The following is a 22,594-nucleotide window of genomic DNA, read 5'->3' on the forward strand; positions in this document are numbered from 1 at the left end:
GAAGTGAGGAATGACTTACAGAGCAAACAAAGGCCAGTTCATAGAAGACTTGTGTGCGATGTCTGAGAATTTAAACTTAATTCTGTGGGTCACCAGGAGCCACTGAAGGTTTCAAGGACAGAAATGTAACCATTGCCTGCCTGGCACAGAGTTGGTGTTCCATACATACTTAATGAACAAATGAATAAATGGGATTTCTTTTAGAAAGAATGACCTGATAACAATGTGGAATATGGTTTGGAGGGAAGTAAGACTGAAAATAGGAAAACTACTGTTAAGAGTTTGGGTAAGCCCTGGCCAGTTTTGCTCAGTGGTTAGAGCATCAGCCTGCGGTCCAGAGAGACCTGGGTTCGGTTCCCGCTGGGGGCGCGTGCCTCGGTTGCAGTTTGTCCCCGGCCCTGGTTGGGTTGTGTGGGTGGCAGCCACTCGATGTGTCCCTTTCACGTCAATGTTACTCTCTCTCTCTCTTCCTCTCTCTCTTTCCCACTCTATCTGAGCAAAAAGTGGAAAAATGTCCTCAGCTGAGGATGAAAAAAAAAAAAGAGTTTGGGTAAAGATGGCAGGGCCTGAACTGTTAGCATACAGGAAGCTGGCTGGTACTGGGTTGGAAAGCCAATTATGTATATCTGCATAACTTCAGGTTTAGTGACATCAAGTTGGTAGTTTGAAATCAACCATGGTGGGAGTATTTATTTATTTATTTAATCCTCACCTGAGGATATTTTTCCATTTATTTTCAGATAGAGTGGGAGGGAGGGAGGAACAGAAACAGAAACATTGATTTAAGAGAGACATGTTGACTGGTTGTCTATGGCACCAGCCCGGGAATGAACCACAACCAAGGTGCAAACCCTTGCCTTGCCCAGACTCGAACCCGAGACTCTCAGGTCCTTGGACCAATGCTCTAACTGCTGAGCCAAACCGGCCAGGGTCATAGTATTTAAACCACAGATGTTAGCAAACACTATAAATTAGGTCTTTCTTTTTGGAAAGCTGATTTACCAACATACTATTGGACTGAACAAAAAGTTGCAGGAGAGAGAATATTTACTAGAGGGGTTAATGAGGATCAGCAGTTGGTTGATGGGGGAGGAGTGTCAATGGGAGAGATTATAATTTATCAAGTTATTGGCTTGGATGAGTCAAATGGGATACTGGTACCTCTTAACAAGAGAAGGAGTTCAAGATACGGGAGATAGTGGATTTTGTGTAGGAAAAATTGAAATATCTGTGGGACATGATGGTATAGATGTCCTGAACATTGGTTATATAGATATGGGAGTAAAAGGAGAGGTGTGGGTTCAACATAAAATACGGGAATCAGCATATAACTGATAGTTGAAGCTGTCAGAGTGGATGAATTTTTAAAACAAAGGGACAGAACCCTGGGAAAGGCTGTGGTAAGTCTTCATATTTTATACAGTAAATATAAATGAAACCATGTCTTTTTGTTCCAAGGCTGAGAGAGTAGGTAGAATTATATTTTGTTTGTAAATACTGCATTTGGAATAAAATCACTGCAATGGAAATGAGTTTTAAAGGATATCTGATAAAAACAGTCATATGATAAATCAGATTTATAAAATCTTTAGAGCAGGATTTATCAAAATGACACTTTAAAACAACAAAAAGATCTAATAATCAAAAAAAGATTAACATATCAAACATCTGAAAGAACAAAAACATTCTACAAAACTAGAGAAAACAGATTATTTCCAAAATGTATTTATAAGGAATTCTATACATACTTCTTTCTTGGTACTGTATTGTCATTGCCTGTTTCTTTTCCTCTGTCACTAAATTTTACTGGGAGTGGGGAAATGCTGTGTTTTTCCCCCACTCTATATTTGGGGCCTTGTACATAGTGTTTACTCAGGGAAAAACAAAACAAAACACTTTTCTTTAATAACAGGATGGGAGGTTTGAAAAGAGATGATCTGGAAGGGCCCTTTCAACCCTGAGTATGAAAAGGGAAGTGGTGACAGTTCCTCAACACCTAAAAGAAGTGAGTTTAGTCCTTTGCAGCACCAAACGTCCAATGTTTCCAAGCTACATAAAGTAGACTCTCAGCTCAATATTTCGCAGGTAAGAACCTTCCAACAATTACAGCTATTCAACAGAGGAAAGGCTGTTTCAGGAGATGGATGGAAGAGACCTTAGGTATCTTGAGTTTAGGTCTTCCCGATCTTTCTCATGCCATTGCCCACACAGAAAATCGTCGTACAGCACATCAATCAGTATCTCAAAGTCTACTTCTCCCAAGTTCTCAGGCTTTGGGTGAAAAAACTGGTTTGGTACGAATCCTCATCTGCAGTGGGGGAAAGTGGATTGAAAGGGGATGCGACATTCCTGGATCAAGATGTTAACGCTGAGGCCAGAACTCGCGTCTTCGGACAACTAGCCAGTCTCCCCACAAATGAACCAGGGTGCATGTCAGGCTTGAAGACTAGGTCAGCGTTAGCTGCAGTAGATGGGACGATGGTCTAGGTCAGTGTTGCTTTAAATATGGGCCCGTGATCAGGCCTTAGAACCTGTCAAACTTTGAGAAGCTCGTTAAAAAAGCAGATTCAGTTCTGGCCGGTTTGGCTCAGCGATTGGAGCGTCGGCCTGCGGATCAGAGAATCCCAGGTTCGGTTCCGCTAGGGGCACATACCAAAAAAAAAAAAAAAAAAAGCAGATTCATGGGCACCATACAGACACACGGAATCAGTGCAGTAAGGCCTGGAAATATGCATTTTTAGGTTTGAAAACACACTCCATCCTCTACCCCACTGGGCAATACTTGCGGCTCCAGCTCCTGCTTGAACTCAGCTGCTCTGCTGGACGCTCAACACCGGTCAATCTGACTTAAGTGCAACGTGGGCGGCACAACCGTCCGGTTTTAGCAAAACCGTCTGTTACGTACTAGCCCTTCCGGCCGACACAGGCGGACGCAAACCAGTGCCCGTCCCGGTGAGGCCGCCGCCGTAGGTCCATCACCTTCTGGCCCCGCTGAAAACCGTCGGCGGAGGCGGGGGCCGGGCGCAGAGACGGCTCGCAGCGCCCCTTCGAGGCGACAGCCCTCCGCAGGCGAGCGGGGAGGCGCTTTCCCTTCTCCGCTCCCGAGCTCCTCCTCCTTTCCTGCCGTCCCACCCACCGGCGGAAGCCACTACGGCGCCTGCGCCAATTCTGCCTTACCCCGCCCCCTACCTACTGGCCGGAAGTTTACAGGTTTCCCATAGTGCTTCGCGGGCGGGGTGTATGCTTCCAAGTTCCGGAGGGCTGAACGCGGAGGGTTGTTCACGTTGTGGGGGTGGTTCAGTTGTGCCAGGGAGCTCAAGGAGATTGCGGCCGTCACTGCCTTGTCGGCGGGTGCAATGCCGCTTCTTCGGGGCGTGTGGGGAGTGCTGAGTGCCCTGGGAAAGTCCGGAGCGGATCTCTGCGCCGACTGTGGGAGTCGACTGCGTTCTCCCTTCAGGTAGGACCCCTCGCCTGTGCCTCAGGAGGAAGGCATGGCTCCGGACGCCCTGGGGCTGGAAGGTAGACGGTTTCTTCCACTTTCTGTCCTTACTAGGAGATGAGGGCTACCTAGACCCCTTGATTCAGACCTCGACCTTGCCAAGGGAACGGTGGCTTTCCAGGCCTTACTCCAGTAGTACCCCGTGCCTTGCTTCCGGCCTCCTTGCACCTTCCCGCCCCTCTCCTCTGTCTAGCGTTGGAGCACCTGCTTGAAGGGGAGTTCTTTGTAAAGTCGCGCCGACAGTCTCCCGCCTTCATCTAGGCGTTGAGGAGGCGGGGCCCAGGAGCTGAGTGTAAGTGCTTTCTCCACTCGTAGCCCTTCCTGGGAGGTAAGCGCTTTGAGTTGGACTTCAGTTTGCAGGCTTTTTCTTCTGGTTAGGGGACGATTTTAAATGTCACTAGCTTTCTTGTCGAAGATGGATATATAGCATCTTGACGACATCTTATTTGGGACCTATTTATATACATGTGAATATTGGCTTTTAAATACTTGACATTGGTTGTTGTTCTTTTCATTTATATGTAGATTTGTATATATACCCAGATGGTTTTCATCCACCTTGAGTAGGTATCCAAAGAAGCCTATGACTTCCTACGTTCGATTTTCTAAAGAACAGCTAGCCATATTTAAAGCCCAGAGCCCAGGTAAGGAGTTTGGGAGCTTGTACTCTTCTCTGATATAACAAAGAGCTCACTAAGCTGTTAAATTGCAAACTTGATTTGCGCTACTAAACCATCCAGTGACTGCAGGAACATAACTGTTCTATTTTATGGTCTGTGAAATATCAGGTATAATATTTTTTCACCAAATATAAATGTTTTAAATATAATTGAGGACTAATGAAAGGTATTTTTAAAATAGCATGTAGAATGGAAAGCAACTAGGGAAGAGGATATGAAAAAGCTTCATTTTGGACCTAGTTGCCATTGGCTTAAAGGACCATTGATGAATCATTTTACATCTTGCTTAGCTCCTTCTGCATCAGGGAGTTGTTAACAGAAGCCGCAATGAAATAACTTCTGTGGAAGTGTTCTGTAAACTGTAAAGGTCTATACAAAGTACTGCTAATTTCAAGAACTTTTGCACTGAAAGATTTCCAGGTAGGATGACTCTCTAGAAAGGCTATAGGGCCTACATTTGAGGTTGTAGTGTATAGATAATAACAAATTAATAATAGCTAACCTTTGCTTATGAATTCTAAAGTCCTTTCACAAGCAATACATCACAGGGCACTTCTGAAAACCAATGAGCTATAATAAAAATTCTCACACAAAGAATTGGTTTATTGGGGGGGGGGGTGGAATCAAATGAGTACACAGTGAGAAGGCAGCTGTCTACAAGCCAGGAAGAGCGGTCTCACCAGAAACCAACCCTAAAGGCACTTTGATCTTGAACTTCTCACATCCAGAACTGTGAGAAAATAAATGTATGTGGTTTAAACAAACAAAAAAAAAAGGAGAATTGATTTATGAGACATGCTTAAGTGCTCACATCTTTTAAAATGTAGGAGTTGAAACTGATAAGTGGTTTGTTACAGCATTTACAACCCTGTCATTTTAGTTAAGATGAGGAAGGAAGTGGGGAAAATAATGAATTGATTTTTAAAAAAGTTTGTTTGTTTGCAAATGATATTTCTGTAATTCAAATTCAAGATGGTGATATATGAATCAAGACTAGATTTTGTTCTTTATTCAGATATTATGAACTTAATTCCTAAAAGACTTGAAAAAAACCAACGTTTGATTGAAATATGAAGTATAGAACTTGAAGAAATTGATTACGCAACTGCTTAAACTAGTAATAAATTTCTGAGGACCGTTTTGGTGATATGTGATATACTCCTTGATTATTAGATACAGACTTGAACAATTTGGATAAAGTACTAAATTTATTTAAATTACTTGGTTAAAGAAAAGCTAAATCATTGTATTAAGTTGTGTGTGGTATAAAGGTGCCTAATAAAACTTACTTTTAGAGCTAATGAATTATGATTTCCTGGAAGTCTTTAGAGATTAATCCTGATACATATATTGTGTCTTCTTTTCTCATTCCAATCCACAGATGCAAGAAATTCAGAACTAATTAAAAAAATCGCGGAGCTATGGAGGGGACTTCCTGATTCAGAGAAAAAAGTAAGCGTATAGGTTTTCAGCATTGCTGACCAGTTATTCTGCAGTTAGAAACAATTGTCATGCCCTTTAAGGGACCAGATGACCCAGAGTTTTGTTTTGTTTTGTTTTAATATCCGTTATATACAAAGGAACTTCATATGTTCTGATCTACATAAATAATGAAAATATGGATGCATGGGGATGGTGATAAAGGGTTGTTAGCAATTTGAAATTGAAGGCTAATTGCTAGACTCTCACCTTGGTTAGCATGTATATGAAAATATGATATTGGTTCATAAGAATGTGGTCTCAGAGCACATTTTCTACTTGATGGCTCAGTCTGTCTTTATCTGAAGTCATGCAGTTGTCTTTCCGTGGCAGATATGCTATGTTTAATTAGCCAGCAACAGTTTATTGACTTCTTATTGGTTTTTTATTTATAGATATATGAAGATGCTTATAAGGCAGACTGGCAGGCATACAAAGAAGAGCTAAACAGAATTCAAGAACAGCTAACTCCAAGTCAGAGGGTATCTTTGGAAAGAGAAATGCTGCAAAAACGTTTAAAAAAGAAAGCAATAATAAAAAAGAGAGTGAGTGTCACTGAAATCTTCTTTTCTTTTGAAAAAGAACTGAAATTTCCATAAATACATGAATATAGGTAGTTTTCTCTTATTTTGATGGTATGTGTGGCTGTGTGGTAGAATATCATCAGGTGTACTCTAGTTAGGAAAAATGGGATAGCTCTCTTCTGCCACTAGGACCATTTGTTATTGAGTATATCTCGGAAACCCTTGTTGTTACTTTGGAATGTATCTGAATTTAAGATATATAGTTAGGACTGGCATGAAAGCGGTAGGAACAGCCAAATCAAGATAATAAGAATCATTGCTTCTGAGTCTTGTCTAGAATAGCCTACTGATTCGAATTGTTCTGTAGATGATGATGAATTTGATTCTGAATATTGCTGAATAGACTGAATTTATTAGCATCAGGGGAAGTGCCTGTTGTATCCAATCAAACCTAGTGCTTTTAAAATGAAATCCTGTTTTTCCGCATTAAAAACCCCCCATGGTTCAAAAATTGTAGTTCCTAGCTTAAGTATTTTTTATATGTATGTAATATAGATATATATATACATACACATATATATGTATGTATATATTTATTTATTGTTGAAAGTATTACAGATGTCCGTTTTTTTTCCTCCCATTGACCGCCCCCCCCAACACCCCCCCCACCACCACCATCACCTTGACCGCATTATTGTCTGTGTTCATTGGTTATGCCTATATACATACAAGTTTTTGGTTTATTTCCCTTCCCCCTCCCTCTGAGGTTTGTCAGTTTGTTCCCTACTTCCATTCCTCTGGATCTAGCTTAAGTATTTATCCACATAAATTCCATTGCTTGAAAGTTCGACTATGTTTTTGTGTAAAACCAGTATTAGGTGTGAAATGTGGTCAGCTTGCTGGTCCAGTATGTATAGTATAGAAAATGGTCATTAGAGTTAAAACTACTACTACTTCTCTGAAAAAGTAGATTATAGCTTTTAATGTGAGATACCAAGGTATGTATCCCTGACCCTAGTGTTTTAAGTCCTCCTAAAGACTTGGCCAATTTCAAGTCAATACTCTAAAATTGCTGATCCGATTAGTGAAAGCGAGAAAAGATACCAAGAGTGAGAAATACAGTGTCTGCATAGGGATGGTATTCAGAAGAGTGAGTACTAAAGTTTACTCTCCCTTTCCCCTTACTGCATGCAACCAGTGCTAAGAGAAGACCAGAAATGAGGATTGGGCAGACAGAAGGGGTTTCTCTTTCAAATATTTCTTGTACTCCCATTATACTTTCGTTACACCTACTGTAGTCCCATAGTCCTTGAGTGTTCTGTGCGTTTTTTAGTCTTTGTTTTCAGGTTTTCAAGGATTCTATTAATATGTCCTTTAGCTTAGATTCTTTCATCAGCCAGGTCCAGTCTACCAACTAATAAGCACCTCAAAGGCATTCTTTATTTCAGCTAGCATTCTTTTTGTTGTTGTTCTTTCTTAGGATTTCCATCTCTCTGCTTACATTACCCATCTGTTCTTGCCTGCTGTCTAGAGCCCTTAGTGTATTAATCATAGTTGTTTATTTCTGATCATTCCAACATCCCTGCTATGTTTGCTTTGTCTCTTCAAACGATGTTTTTCACATCTTGTATGCCTTGAAATTTTTTTCTACATAGCGTGATATGATGTACTGGGTAGAAGGAATTGCTGTTAAATAGGCTTTAATATGGTGATGAGGTATGGGGGCAAGGAAGATGTTCTCTAGTGCTGTGATTAGGTCCTGGCCTTTCAGTGATCCTATGTCTCTGGACTATGAACTGCATGAGTGTTTTTTAACTTTCTGTCTCCCCCTTAAGTCGGACAGGATGGCTAGAGTGGGCTGAGGTTGGGTATTTCCTTTTCTTCAGGTTTAGGCTTTTTTTTTTTTTTTTTTAAATCCTCACCCGAGGACATTTTTCCATTTTTTGTTCAGATAGAATGGGAGGGAGGGGCGGGGGGAGAGAGAGAGAGAGAGAGAGAGAGAGAGAGAGAGAGAGAGAGAAACAGAAACGTGAAAGGGACAACATTGAGTGGCTGCCACCCACACGACCCAACCATGGCCGGGGACAAACTGCAACCGAGGTACGTGCCCTTAGCGGGAATCGAACCCTGGTCTCTCTATACTGCAGGCCAACGCTCTAGCCGCTGAGCCAAACTGGCCAGGGCAAGGTCAGTTAGGCTTTGATAATACCCCAGCAGGTTAGCTCTGATTAACTGGTTACCAGGCATTGTTAAGAATAAGGTTCTCAGACATTTCAAAATGGTTCCTTTTCCCCTCCCTGTGCTGGAAGTGTGAGGTGAGGGGACAGGGAAGGGCATGGCTTTGTCTGGATATTTATTATGGGAATCTGGTCAAGCTCTTGGAGTTGTAAATCTCACATCATTGTGAGGGCCCTCCTATGACTGGGTCCTCTGGAGTTCTTAAACTCAGAGTTGTCCACCCAGGACCTCCAGCAATTTCTTAATTACAGTTCAGGTTTCCCTACCCAGCACTGGTTCATGCCGTCATTTCCTTCTGCGTCTCTGCTCTTCTGCTCTGGTAAGCCTCAGCTCTATTCACAAGTTTTCACTGTGTTATTCTCTCATGGGTCCAAGCAGAGTTGTGGATTTTTCAGTCTGTTCAGTTTTATACTTGTTAGGAAGGAGTGGTAACTTCCAAGCTCTATACATGTTGAACCTGAAGCCCGAGGGTTTTTTCCCCCTCAGACTTCATTCAGCTCCCTGTTGGAATTTTTTTTCCCTTCCCATTAAAGATCCCTAGTACCAAATAGTTAGAGTCCCAGTACCAAATAGAGATCAGGGGAGAAATGTGGGGTCTAGGAAGTTGCAAGTGAATCACCTAGGAGAGAAATCCCTAGTAGTAATTATAGAAATAAAAGGGGCAATAGTTAAGTTGTGAAGTGCCTGGAGTCTACAGTAGTTTCATGACTAAGAGGTTCAGGAAGAAGGAAGTGATTTCTAGCTGTAAGTCAGGAGTTCTCTGTGTTATTGATTGTAACCAAATTTTCATTAAAAGCCATGACATTTTATAAATTACAAGTACTACTCACTATCCATATTCAGACACTAGGTAGGGTAATGTAATATGTTTCATTCTTTGAACAGAGAAGCTAAATGGATTTAGATAGCAAGGGATACTTGTATTCTTTTTCCTCTTTTCTTCCCCTACTCAGATACTGAGTAAAAATAATTTAACACATCTATTGACATTTAAAGGTTGAGAGAGATGCAGGGAAGGAAATAAAATGAGAGCTTATTAAACAGATACTCTAGTGTTCTTGAATTGTGGTGGCAGCATGCAGTGGTTTGGCCAAGGAAATGGTAGTGTCCTGTAAGACCGAAACTGAGATTGTTTTTGTCTTTTAAAAAAGATTTGTACATGTGTGCTTAGTTTTTTACGTACTATCGATAATATTACACCAAACTCTTTTAAAAAAAAATAATATTTTTTCTTTATTGATTTTAGAGGGAGAGAGAAAGAGAGAAGCATCGATGAGGGAGAACATTGATTGGCCACCTCCTGCATGCCCACCACTGGGGATTTTGCCTACAACCTGGGAATGTGCCCTCACCGGGAATTGAACCGGCAACCTCTCGGTGCATGGGTCGATACTCAACCACTGAGCCACACTGGCCAGGCTTACTCCAAACTTTTAAATATTCACCAGTTTTCCATTCATGGAGACCATGAAAATAATATATAGAGGAAATGTATGGAAAATAACTGATAAAATCTATTATAATTTTCAAAACTTAGTGCTATGAAAATTCTGACTCCAGGAGGGAATAATCACATACTTTATATAAGAATCATAATATTCACTTTAAGGAGCATTCTGCATAATGCATAGTAGTGAATACAGTTTCTGTAAGTAAAATTAAGTTTCATAGAGGTTAAAACTATATCTAACTCTTCCATTTTTATTACTCAGGAGTTAACACTGCTTGGAAAACCAAAAAGACCTCGCTCAGCTTATAACATTTTTATGTCTGAATGCTTCCAAGAAGCTAAGGATGGTACATCACAGGTAAAATAGAACTGCATTTGTTTTTTAAATTTTTATTTATTTTAATTTTTTAAATATATAGACAAAATTATAGGGGTGCCATATGTCAGCAGGTGGTAAAGAAAAGTAAATTGCTATAAATAAGAATTGTATATAAATAAGGTTCTCTTATATCTCTTATAGAAATATCCTTTTTTTTTTGCCATGTACAATTGAGTATACAGTTGCCAATATGTATATTGGCAAATTTTACAAGTTTACAGGGTGTTCAAGTTCTGGAGACTTTTCTTATCTAGCAGTTCTTAACTGTTTTACAGTTATTAAAAAAGAATAACAAAACTAGAGCTATAAAATTTTGTACTGGGATTTGAGTATAACCTGTTAGTTCATGCTATATCCTTTAATAAAATGTTGGTTATGCCCATGGGAATGTTTTATACACATGAATGTTGTCATATGGATGTGTCAAAGACAGAAAAACTTCTTATTCCTATTGTGGCTTAGACTTCCCTTTATTTCCTTCTTAGAAGCTCCAAATCAGCAATCGTATTTTTCCTTTTATAATATGACATGTTAAGAAAAGTGTATGATCAGATCCCTAACTCTTGTCAATCTGAGATGAAGGTTTTTGCCACTCTGCCTCTGGGTTATTTGGATCTGTAGTTCCTTTCACAAATCCTTTAACATATGAACAATATATTAACATATTAACATATAAACAATATATATATGTGACATCTTCCCTGGCTAAATACTTTCACTAATTTATTCCCTTTGAGGTTTTAAATTCAGCTTCTGTGGCCCTACTTTACTAATAGCAAGCCTGTTTACTTTTTTAGTTGGAATTTTGCTCAATCGTTAATTTACCTTGGATTTAGTTTTCTTATCAGTATGAGAAGGTTAGATGCTAGAGAATCATTCTTAATCAGTGGTTTCCAACTCTGACTACACCTTGGAATCACCTAGGAAGCTTAATAGCTGGGTCCTATCCCTGGAAATGAAAATTAAGTCAACTATGTCATTCTATTAATTTAAAAAAAAAACAATAGCCCAGCCAGTGTGGCTCAGTGGATTGAATGTCAGCCCTTGGACCGAGATGCCCTGGTTTGATTCCCAGTCGGCACATGCCCAGGTTGTGGGCCAAATCTCCAGTGGGGGGGGGGGCATGCATTAGGCAGGCAGTCAGTGTTCTCTCATTGATGTTTCTCTCTCTAAAATCGATAAAGAAAAAAAAATTTTACAATGAACATTTACCTGTTTCTCATCCCTGCTCTTCACATTTCCATCCTACCTCCCAATATTTGTGGTTTGATCAGTATTATTTATATTATGATTACGTAAATGAAATCCTATTCATAACTGAGCTGTGCCATTTGCTATGATTATTTTGCATTTCTTGCAAAACTTTCCCTGAACTTGATTATGTTTTGCTTTCTTATTTATTTAGTGTTTATGTTCTATCAATAATTTTACTCCAAACTTTTTTAATATTCACCAGCTTTCAGTACATTCAGTCAACTTCATTCTTGAGTCTCTGATTTGTTGCAGTTTGGTTGTTGACTTCTATGCCTAGTACAAAGCTGGGATCTTCTTTCATCATCATCCTCTTGGTGCTTTTGCTTCTTCTGTCATTGTCTTTCCTGGTTTACTGATTCTATTGTAGAATCTTTCCCAGTAAGGATACACAAGAGATTAGTTTTTTGAGTTCTTGCATGTCTGAAAATGTCTCTATTTTTACATTTGATAGTTTGGGCATAGAATTTTGTTTCATGTTCTTTGCAAATTTAAAAAATAATACTTTAGTAACTTTCTTTAGTAACTTATATTACTTTTGAGAAGTAGAAAGTCATTTTGATTATTGGTGTTTTGAATGTGATCTTTTGTTGTTTGTTTTTCTCCCCCCCCCTTTTTTTTCCTCTGTTCTGACACTAGAACTTTTATTATTTGTTTGTGCATCTTCTGAATTGATACTCTGATTTTCTTATCTTTTCTGTGTTGTTATCTCTTTGCTTTTTTTTTTTGCTTTTGTTTCTGGGATACAGGATACATTTTCACTTAATCTTCCTGTTTTCAGTATGGTATCGTTGCCCCTTACTGTATCTGGTATCCACTGAATAACTCATATGTTACCATTTTGAGAGGATAAATGTCCTAGTATCTGCTCATGGTAGGGATTTAACCTCTTTTTAAACACTTTCAATCAGTCCTCCTGACCTTTCCTCTATTTTATACCTATCTAGTGCTGCCAGTTTCTGAGCTACTTCAGAATTCCACATTGTAAAACACTTTGCTTTTGACTTTATCCACTGCCAGTTTGGGAATAGTTTTCGTGGGTTAGGTAAGCCAGAAGCCATGGCTGCATCTGCTTTGCACCTTCCAAAACTTTGTGTGGGTAGTGCTCTCGCCAGTTGTCTTTGTCCATGTGAGTTTATGCCTTAAAAACATTTTTTTTTTTTTTTTAAATAAGCAACAGAGCCCTGGCCAGTTTGGCTCAGCGGTTGGAGCATCAGCCTGCGGACCAGAGAGTGCCGGGTTCAGTTTCTGCTAGGCCTTAGCGGCTAGGGGCACGTACCAAAAAATAAAAAATAAGCAACAGAAATTTATTGCTCACAGTTTTGGAGGCTGTGAAATCCAAGATCAGGGTGCCATCATGGATGCCTACTAGTGAGGGCCCTCTTCCTGGTTCATGGCTGGTACCTTCTCATTGTGTCTTCACGTGGTAGAAGGGCTCATTTAATGGGGTTTTAGAAGGGAATAAAACATCTTTTCATCTCTTTAATTTTTTTATTTTTTCAAGTCATCACTTTTTTTTTGTTTCTTTAAATTTTTTAATGAATTATGTAGGTGAAAGGTCAGATTACTTATTATTTATGCATACAACTTCATAAATTATTATTTAATTCAGTGAATATGAAACTTTGTGGATTAAACTATAGATAAGAAAAAGATTAGTTATATATCGAAAGCATTAAAGTAATTCCTTCCAAAGCTAAGAGTTAGAGCAGTTAGTTAGTGAAAAACTCTCCCTGAATATATTAGAAGTGTTTATGAAAGTCAGTTTAAAATGTTCAAAACATAATGGTTATATAATCTCAGGTACTATCTGGTACCTCTATTTTTGTTGCTAGGAAAATAAAATGCAGTCAAAGTTCTGCTCAGAACAGTCAAGTTATTCTCATTCAACTTCTCCTTAAAATCATTGGTGATCTCTTCCTAGCTTTAAACAGATACTTTTCAGACCAAGGCCCCCTCTCCCTCATAGTCCCCTTCTTCTGCCCCTCATTTTCCACCCACCCATTCTCCCCTTTATTCTCTGCTCTGTGGGAGCAACAGCATAGGCAGTGTGAGGTGCCCTGACTCTCCTCTCTGCCTCTATTCCAGCCGTGGGGTCCCTGTGTCCCTTTAATTTTATAGACAAAGAACCAAGACTAAGGGAGGTAATATGACTTTTTCCAAGTCACATAATTAAGTTCAGCTAAGTAGAATTGAAGACTGGTTGTGTATTATTCCTGTGATTCCTAAAGACTCCGGCACAGATTGTATAATAAAATATGAAGCTACAGGGAAAAAATTAAAACACTTATTCTTTGAAGTTAGATTACAACAGAATATACTTGCATATTAGTATTTCTAAATCAAAAAAGATAAATATCTGCATAATAAAGGAAACCAACAAAATGAAAAGCAACCTACCGAACAGGAGTAAATATTTGCATGTTATATATCTGATAAGGGGTTAATACCCAACATATAAAGAACTCAAAACAACACAATAGCAAAAAAAAAAAAAAAAATCCTGATAAAAGATGAGGCAGGATCTGAATAGACATTTTTCCAAAAGAGACCTAATGATGGCTAACAGGTATATGAAAAAGCTGCTCAACATCACTAATTATCAGGGAAATGTAAATCAAAACCACAGTTTACCTCACCAGCTGCAGTGATCGTTATCAAAGATAAGAAGTAACAAGTGTTGGTGTGGATGTGGAGGAAGGAAATCCTTTGCACAGTTGGTGGGGATGTAAATTGCTGCAATCCACTATGAAAAACACTATGGAGGTTTCTGAAAAGCTTAAAATTAGAACTATCCTATGGTCAGCAATTTTGCTTCTGGGTATTTATCCAAAGAAAAAAGAAAACACTAACTTGAAAAGATATCTGAACCCCCATGATCATTGCAGCATGGTTTACAACAGCCAAGACATGGAAGCCATCTAAATGTCTAATGGATGAATGGATAAAGAAATTATGATATATAATTCAGCCATAAAAAATAAAGAAATCTTGCCATTTGGGACAACATGGATGGATCCTAAAAGCATTAATCTAAGTGAAACAAATCAGAGCAGAGAAAGACAAATACCATATGATCTCACTTGTATGTGGAATCTAAAAAAATAAACAACTGAGCTCATAAATAAAGAAACAGATTGGTGGTTGCCAGGATGGGTGGTGGGCGAAATAGGTGAAGGAAGTCAGAAGGTACAAATTTCCAGTTATAAAATAAGTCTGAGTATGTAAAGTACAATATGGTGACTATAGTTAATAATACTGTATTTTATATTTTAAAGTTGCTCAGAGAGCAAATCTTAAAAGGTCTCATAAAAAAAAAATTCATGGTGACAAATGTTTACTAGATGTATTTTGGTGATCATTTCAGAATATATACAAATATTGAATCATGTTGTACACCTGAAAGTAATACAATGTTATATGTCAATTACATCAATGAAAAAGATAAATATCTTTATTCCAGTCATGCTATATATTTTAACAGTTTAATAGTTTAGAAAGAAAAGATGTTAAGAATTGATGAGGCATTACCTGTGAATTTTAATATCTGAGTTTTTGTTGAAATGAGTAATAAAAAACTGTTTTTCTTTAATCACCGAAGTCCCTGTATCTGGTACTTAAACATATGTTGTTTTACAGTTAAGGCTGAAGACTGTAAATGAAAACTGGAAAAATCTCTCCAGTTCTCAAAAGCAAGTGAGTATGGTTATAGTCTCAAGTACTAGTTAGAATATATGTGAGAGAATGTATTAGGACAAACAAGGCTTGTTTCAAGTGAAAACAATCTTAGATTACTAATAATACAGTTAAAGTATTTTAAAATAATTTTATATTCTTAGAATCAATTTGGCTTTTTTCTTTTGTTAGTTTTTAATTGCAAATAAAATTGGTATTTAAAACAATGTCACACCGAATATAGTGTCCAGTGTATCCAATGACAGTCACACTGTACCTCTGCTCCTTCCCTGCATCCCATGCCCCGAAATTTTAACTTTGTTAATACAACATCTTTATCTCACCTTTTTCTCATTTAATTTTTATCTCATAAAAACATTCCTTCTCCTGTCCCCCTTTACATATGTAGAAGAATAAGGTAATGTTTGTAAGTATATATGGAAGTATTTCAGAAATTAATGGCAAAGATTCTTCTAAAGAAATCATTTTAACAATTACACTTTTTCTCAGGTATATATTAAACTTGCTGAAGAAGATAAAGTTCGTTATTATAAAGAAATCAAATCTTGGGAAGATCAAATGCTTGAAGTTGGACGTGAAGATCTTCTTCGTCGCAAAGCAAAGTCCCAACCCAAAAGCTTTGAGGAATGTTAAATAGAAGATTACGTTATGTTCATAATGAATAGACACAAGAAACCAATTAGGTCTTGATATCTGAAACTGTTATAAAACTAGAAGGATAAAGGTGGTCAACATTTTCTACTTAATTCCTTTTTCTTTAGACCATGGACTTCTGCCAGTTCAAAACATTTTGTATTGGTATCTTGCTTTGGAAAACTCAAACATACAAAAGTTCATGCAAAATTTATTTTGTGTTTAGAAACTACTGAGGAGCAAAATAATCCATGAAATATATCAGTAATCATTTTACCTTTGATAAAGGTGAATCAGACTGTGAAGGCTTTTTTATAATACTTGATGACTGTGGAAAGAGTATTCTTGTTTCCTTATATTATGGAGGCAGGGGTTTCCTATTCAGAAGTGTCCCAAGTGGTAGAGCCACAGTGTTCTATGATTAATAGTGCATTTTAAAAAGAGCACCCAGAACTCATTTAGGTCAGTTCCAGTTCCTAGGTATAATGTGTGTTCAGAGCTGATGGCTATACAGGCAAGGGCTTGCTGGTTTCAGGTGCAGCCTTTTGTACAAGAGATGGTCAGATCTGTAAACCTTTTTCTCATTTTTTTTCTTTTCCTAAAGTAAAAACTGAGAAACTATGTACCAAATCTATGCATATTGTTTTATATTGCATAGAATACAATTTTTGTTTCCTAATTATGTTTGAGGTGAAACATTTATTTTACAGCTTCTTTTTTTAGTAGGGATGTGTATTCTGAATTATTTTTTCTTCTCATGAGAGTATATTTATCCAGAAAGTAGAGAATTTGTCTGGTAAGTTTTAAAATGAGAGATCCAGAAACAAATTTCTAAAATCTCTAGACTTGGCACTTGTAATTTTAGAACATTTTATGTAACATGAAGGACTACATAATGGACAGCCAACTCTGGCCTGTGGACCACATTCAGCCCACTGCCTGCTTTTCATGGCCTGTGAGCTAAGAATTGTGTTTGCAATTTTAAATAGTTTTTTAAAAAAGAATATTTCAAGACACACGAAAATTAATAGAAAGGTCAATGTTCATAAATAAACTCTTATTAGAACACAGCCATTCTCCTTTATTAATTTATTATTTATGGCTGCATTTGTGCAGTCGAGTAGTTGCTCCAGAGACTAGTCTGCAAAGCCTAAAATATTTACTGTCTGACCCTTTACAGAAAACACTTGCCAACCCATGGTCTACAGTATAGTGTAGTATGACAAGCATCATGTGTCTGGGATAGGTTTTTTAACCGACTGAGAGGTTCTTGTTTTAGAGTCTTTGTCACCATTGTCTTAGGAGAGAGGTCAAATCACAAAAGAAGCTAAACAGACTTGTCCCACAGTGTTAGCAAGAAAAATAATCTTGTTTCAAATTACCTTGTAGTATAATAAAAGAGTTCCATCTAGCATGGAATCAGATTTTCCAGTTATTTCCTGTGGTTTGGAAAAATGAATCTTAAGAGTTTTCCAGTTAGTACATATCACAGAAACCTTATCATCTTTCAGCATTTATCCTCAGGAGAGGCAAGCAGAAGTTTTCAAAATTCACATTACCTATTTGAGCAGAATAATTCATCTTTCATCGTCAGTTGATAGGAATAGGATAACTCAGAATTTTCATGTACCTTATATTATGCAAACTACTTAGGAATTCTCGATTCTAGATCTCCAGAAAAATGTTGAGTATTTTTATTGTTTATGGATAGAAAATAAGTAATAAGAATCATGACTTGTTCTATACTGAACTTGACAAAGTTATGTACTGAAGAGAAACATATATCTTAAGAGGAAGCTTAAGATTTAAATATATAAACTTGGGTGTTTTCAAACAATTTTCCCCTGTGGTTATGAATATGGGACAAAGTCGGCTATGAGTTAATTAGATACCGTGGGGAAGAAGAGGTTGGCTAGTGTCTAGCATAGTCTTTCTCAATTGGGTTTCCAAGAGAGATTAGCCCTAATTCCCTGTGGCATTTAGAGTAGTACTGATTATGTACCATACTTAGGAGAATGGATAAAATAATTCAAGTTCTTTGCTGTGTTCTAGGCTTCAGATGAGCCCAGGGAGCACACAGGAGTCAGTGTTTGTCATGTAGAGTAAGTGAGGTTGAGAAACGAGTTATGTAAACATCTGTAAGACAAATATAGTATAAAACACATCTTTGTAATTTATCTTTTTCTGAACTTTTTTAGCATTCAGCAACATAAACTGTTTTATACAGAACACATTCAAATCGTTTCTTCCCAGTTATATTCGGAAGTTCAGTGTCTAGTAAGTTCTCAAGTATTTACAACTCAATATAAGGAAAATGTGAAACAGTGAAAAGAGCTAGAGCAAAACCCTTTTATGATAATATCAAATTTTATTTGGTTTCCTTTGTTTCTAAAAGAATGTCATTGTTGATGCTTTAAATATTAAGATAATCTGAGTCCACGCCTTTCTTAGTAAACTTTAGTACACGTTGAAGACTGGTATGCATATACCAAATGCCTTCCAGTTTAACAGTATGCCCAAGTTTTTTGTTACAAAGAACAAGAAATTATGTCAGTAACCAGTGACCACTCATATAAAGCCTTACTTTTTGGACTTACATTGACCTAACAAAGTAATTTCTGCAGGAGCTCAAGGAGAGTGCTAGGGGGAAAGATGCTGGAGAAATGAAACAAAGTGGTGTTAATGCTGTTCGAAGTCACGAAGAGGTTTGCTTTTGTTCATTGGAGTACCAGTATTAGATTTGAAATAGTTCAATGACAGGACAGGGTTGTGTGGTAATTTTTACTTTCTGATGTTTGTTTAAAGGATATTGTGTGAAGATTGAGTCTACTGTAATCGTGTAATTTTGCTATGCTTTTGGCTAAACCATTTCATCAAAATGCCATTTTAAAAAAACAAGGCATATTTTTTATAGTTGCTATGTGTGTATTAAAATTTCTGAATTAAAATACAAGTTGATTTAAAGTAATTAGCAAATTGTATTTTTTTCTGACATTTACTGTACTTAAAATTAATCACCACCAGGAAGTTTTTATCTAGTTGAGTGATGATAGTACCCATTGATTTTCTTAATTTTATCAATGTTAACTGAAAGAATATTCGCTCCCTTCCGCCCTCTCTCACAGCCACGCTCCCGCCTTCCCTTCATAGCACCAGGCTCTTACAGACGAACTTGACAATGTTATGAGCACAGACTATTGAATAAAGAAAGCATTATTCTTTTTAAAATTGGACTTTTGGAAAGGAAAGACTAAGAAAATGAACATATTTATTATTACTTTGAATTTGTAAAACTTTCTAAGTGGAGCCCTGGCCGGTTTGGCTTAGCGGTTAGAGCGTCGGCCTGCGGTCCTGAGAGACCCGGGTTCGGTTCCTGCTAAGGGCATGTACCCCGGTTGCAGTTTGTCCCTGGCCCTGGTCGGTTGTGCGGGTGGCAGCCACTCGATGTGTCCCTTTCACGTCGATGTTTCTCTCTCTCTCTGTTCCTCTCTCTCCCCCCAACTCTACCTGAACAAAAAATGGAAAAACGTCCTCCAGTGAGGATAAAAAAAAAAAACAAAAAAAACTTTCTAAGTGGAAAATAAAACTACAAAGCTAGTATCTTCAGTTTCTCACATTGTTCACAATAAAGTACATTTGGTAATCAATTAAATCATTGATTCTATTTAATGGAAAATACGTAAAACAAAAAACCATTTTCTAGTGCAGTCGACCCTCCATATCTGTGGGGGCTTGGTTCCAGGACCTTCCTTCTCACAATATCAAAACCTGTGGTTGCTCAAGTCCCTTTTAGAAAATAGTTATACTGAATAGTTGTTATACTGTATTGTTTTGGGAATAAAGACAGAAAATCTAGATATTCAGTATAGACAAAACCAGCTAGGCCTAACTAGTACAATATCAACAATAACCAAATATTTTTAATGCAGTTAGCCCATGGATACAGAAACCACAGATAATGGAGGACCTTAAAATTTGAATTTGTAAAACTTTCTAAGTGGAGCCCTGGCCGGTTTGGCTCAGCGGTTAGAGCGTCGGCCTGCGGTCCTGAGAGACCCGGGTTCGGTTGCCGCTAAGGGCATGTACCCCGGTTGCAATTTGTCCCCGGCCCTGGTCGGTTGTGTCGGTTGTACATTTAAAAATACTAACATTTTACTGACTAAGGAGCCAAATGTAACTTACTGAAAAAATTTTTTTTCCCATTTATCTTCAGACAGAGTGGGAAGGAGGGAGAGAGAAACGTCAACGTGATAGGGACACATAGACTGCTTGCCTCCTACATGACCCCGACCAGGGTCGGGGATGAACCACAATTGAGGTACATGCCCTTGACTGGAAACCAACCCACGACTCCTTGGTCTGTGGACCAACGCTCTGCTGCTGAGCCAAACCGATCAGGGCAATTCACTCAAATTTTAAAGAAGCTGAGGCTGGGTCGAGGGTGATTTTGATCCTAAACTAACTTAATCCAGAATGGCTACTGTGATCTTTGTGGATAAGGAAAATGGAGAACCAGGACCCGGGCCACTCCTAAAGACTGGCTGGAGCTGGGGTCCTGGCCTTCAGTCAAAGCTTGAGATATCAGAGCTTAGGTTTCAACAGCACATGTTGGTAAAATGTCTGATGCTTCTCTGGCCTTACATAAGGCTTCCAGAAAGGCTTTGGGAACTGTCAGAGTGACAGAAAAGTCAGTAAAGACTGATGGACCAGTCAAACAGAAACAGACAACCTTCTCTGCTAAAAAGGTGACCAAGAAGACTTAAAGCAAAAAGCTCTGTTCCTGATTCGGATGGCACCTCTCCAGAAATAGAAAAATTCTTTCCCTTCAGTCCTCTAGATTTTGAGTTTTGACCTGCCTGAAGAACACCAGATCTCACAGCTCCCCTTGAATGTAGTGCCTCTCACGATCCTCCATGAGGAGAGGAAACTTGAAAAGCTGTTGCACCTCGGCCCCCCTTCACCTCTGAAGATGCCCTCTCCACAGTGGGAGTCTGATCCGTTGCAGTCTCCTCAAGCACTCCGTGGACTCTGGATGTTGACTTGCCACCAGTTTGCTATAACTTAGAAATTTAAATTTCTTAGTGCTTTATAGTTTGTATGTATTAATAGTTTAATGATTTCTGATTTACATATGTGGTGTGCAAGGAAATAATTGAATTTCTTTTTTTGCCTGTATTAATTTAAAATTTATCCAATTTTATTCCTCCTCCCCTACTAATCATGTATAAGATAGGGGAAGAAGGAAGGAAGTACATGATTTTGACTGATTTTTGTATAGGCTGTCAACTACCAGCCTTCGTGTTAAAAACAAAACAAAACTTGATTTGATTATACCCACCTTTAAGGTTGTATATTTACTAGAAGTTTTGTGCATTGAACTTGAGTAGGATTAAGTGATGAGAAGAGGGCTCCAAGTTCTTTTTATTAATCATTTAGAAATTGCTGAAGCATTATGACTGTTCTACTCAATTTTGGGTATGTCCTTGGTCACCCCAGTCAGAACAGATCCTCAGTACTTGTAACTAAAGTGAACAGGAATTTTACTGGTAGGTACTTAGGGATGACCGGAATTTTTCTAAACTGAAATTAATACCCTGACTATAAGACTACTTAGGTGAGGATAGTGGAGATTTGTTAAAAGTGTAGAAATTTTGTCTTAATTTTGAATAACATACGAATTTAAAAAGCTGAGCATCATATTAATTAGACCTAAAAAAAACTCAGGATATTGCATGTGGGAGGCAACTGATCGATGTTTCTTTCTCCCTTTCTCCCTTTCTCTCCAGAATCAATAAAAAAAAACAAAAAAACAAAACACAAAAAAAAACAGGATATTTCCCCAAAGCTATCCCTTCATCCTCAGTTTTTACTTTTGTAAGTCTCCTACTTGTCATTTATAATAAGAACCTGAATGACTTTGAATGAATTGCGAGACATGTCACAACCCATAGTCAATTCTATTATTGAAGTGTTATCTTTGATTCAGTAGGGGGAGTATTCCTCTTTTTTTATGAAAAATGGGAATTGATGATTCAATTTGTTGCTGAGTAATAAGAACAAGAAAATGTACATGAAAAATTATTAGAACTGACTTGTTATTCTCTAGAAAGACCAAGTGATGAGAAAATGTTTGAAAATGGTAAGACTAAGCCCTCTTTTTTTTTTTCTCTTCCAAAATTTAATTAAAATAAATAAATGAAAAACAAATACACAGGTACACAGCAACATTAATAGAGCAGCAATTTCTAGGTGTTTCCGGAAGATAGTAGGTAGGGATCAACTGGTGCTTCTTGGTGCCAATATGAGAAAGCCACATGAAGCGAGTGAAATAGAAAAATGGAAATCTCACCAGTTTTGAGCAGTAGGGACTAGTCAAAGGTTAACTCCTAAGGTGCTTGGAGAGAAATGTGGGTTGTGTGGGGCTGGAGAGGAGACAGTGTGAATAGACAGACTAAAGAGTTTGTTTCTTCCTAGTTATTTTGCTTAAACCAGAGTTTAAATAAGCTATTACATAATGGACTCTGTTCAAACTAGGTGCTGTGGTCTTCAACCCTTGCTCAATAGAATTGACCCTAGAGTTTTTTAACATGCAAATAAATGCCTAGGCCAGAATCTGGAAGGTAGAACTGGGCATTGGAGTTTTTTAAAAGTTCTCTTGGTGAAATAGTGTGCATCTAGGGTTTAAGAACCACCTGGTGTGAGTAGTGTAGCTTTTGTTATGCTATCATGCAACCAAGATTGGTAAGTACCATTTCTAATAACTGA

The 22,594-nt window shown here is 38.0% G+C and overlaps 1 protein-coding gene and 1 pseudogene across 1 annotated transcript; both read left to right on the forward strand.

Moving 5' to 3' along the window:
- The first annotated feature begins 3,243 nt into the window (after nucleotides 1-3,243).
- On the forward strand, nucleotides 3,244-18,742 carry TFAM (transcription factor A, mitochondrial). The gene is made up of 7 exons (XM_036265718.1): nucleotides 3,244-3,457; nucleotides 4,025-4,143; nucleotides 5,561-5,631; nucleotides 6,054-6,203; nucleotides 10,133-10,228; nucleotides 15,140-15,196; nucleotides 15,686-18,742. Exons 1-7 carry the CDS (start codon nucleotides 3,357-3,359, stop codon nucleotides 15,827-15,829), a joined length of 738 nt encoding a protein of 245 aa, XP_036121611.1. The 5' UTR covers nucleotides 3,244-3,356; the 3' UTR covers nucleotides 15,830-18,742.
- Nucleotides 18,743-20,302: 1,560 nt separating this feature from the next.
- On the forward strand, nucleotides 20,303-20,902 carry LOC118632584 (annotated as a pseudogene).
- The last annotated feature ends 1,692 nt before the right edge of the window (nucleotides 20,903-22,594 follow it).

Source organism: Molossus molossus, unplaced genomic scaffold (genome assembly GCF_014108415.1).
Source record: "Molossus molossus isolate mMolMol1 unplaced genomic scaffold, mMolMol1.p scaffold_m16_p_17, whole genome shotgun sequence".
Lineage (NCBI taxonomy): Eukaryota > Metazoa > Chordata > Mammalia > Chiroptera > Molossidae > Molossus > Molossus molossus.

Excerpts from the sequence above, each read along its gene's own strand:
- TFAM (XM_036265718.1), top strand. The coding sequence starts at position 3,357 with ATGCCGCTTCTTCGGGGCGTGTGGGGAGTGCTGAGTGCCCTGGGAAAG. Across the intron at positions 6,204-10,132 it reads AAGCAATAATAAAAAAGAGA|GAGTTAACACTGCTTGGAAA; the intron begins GTGAGTGTCACT and ends TTTATTACTCAG. Across the intron at positions 15,197-15,685 it reads TCTCCAGTTCTCAAAAGCAA|GTATATATTAAACTTGCTGA; the intron begins GTGAGTATGGTT and ends ACTTTTTCTCAG.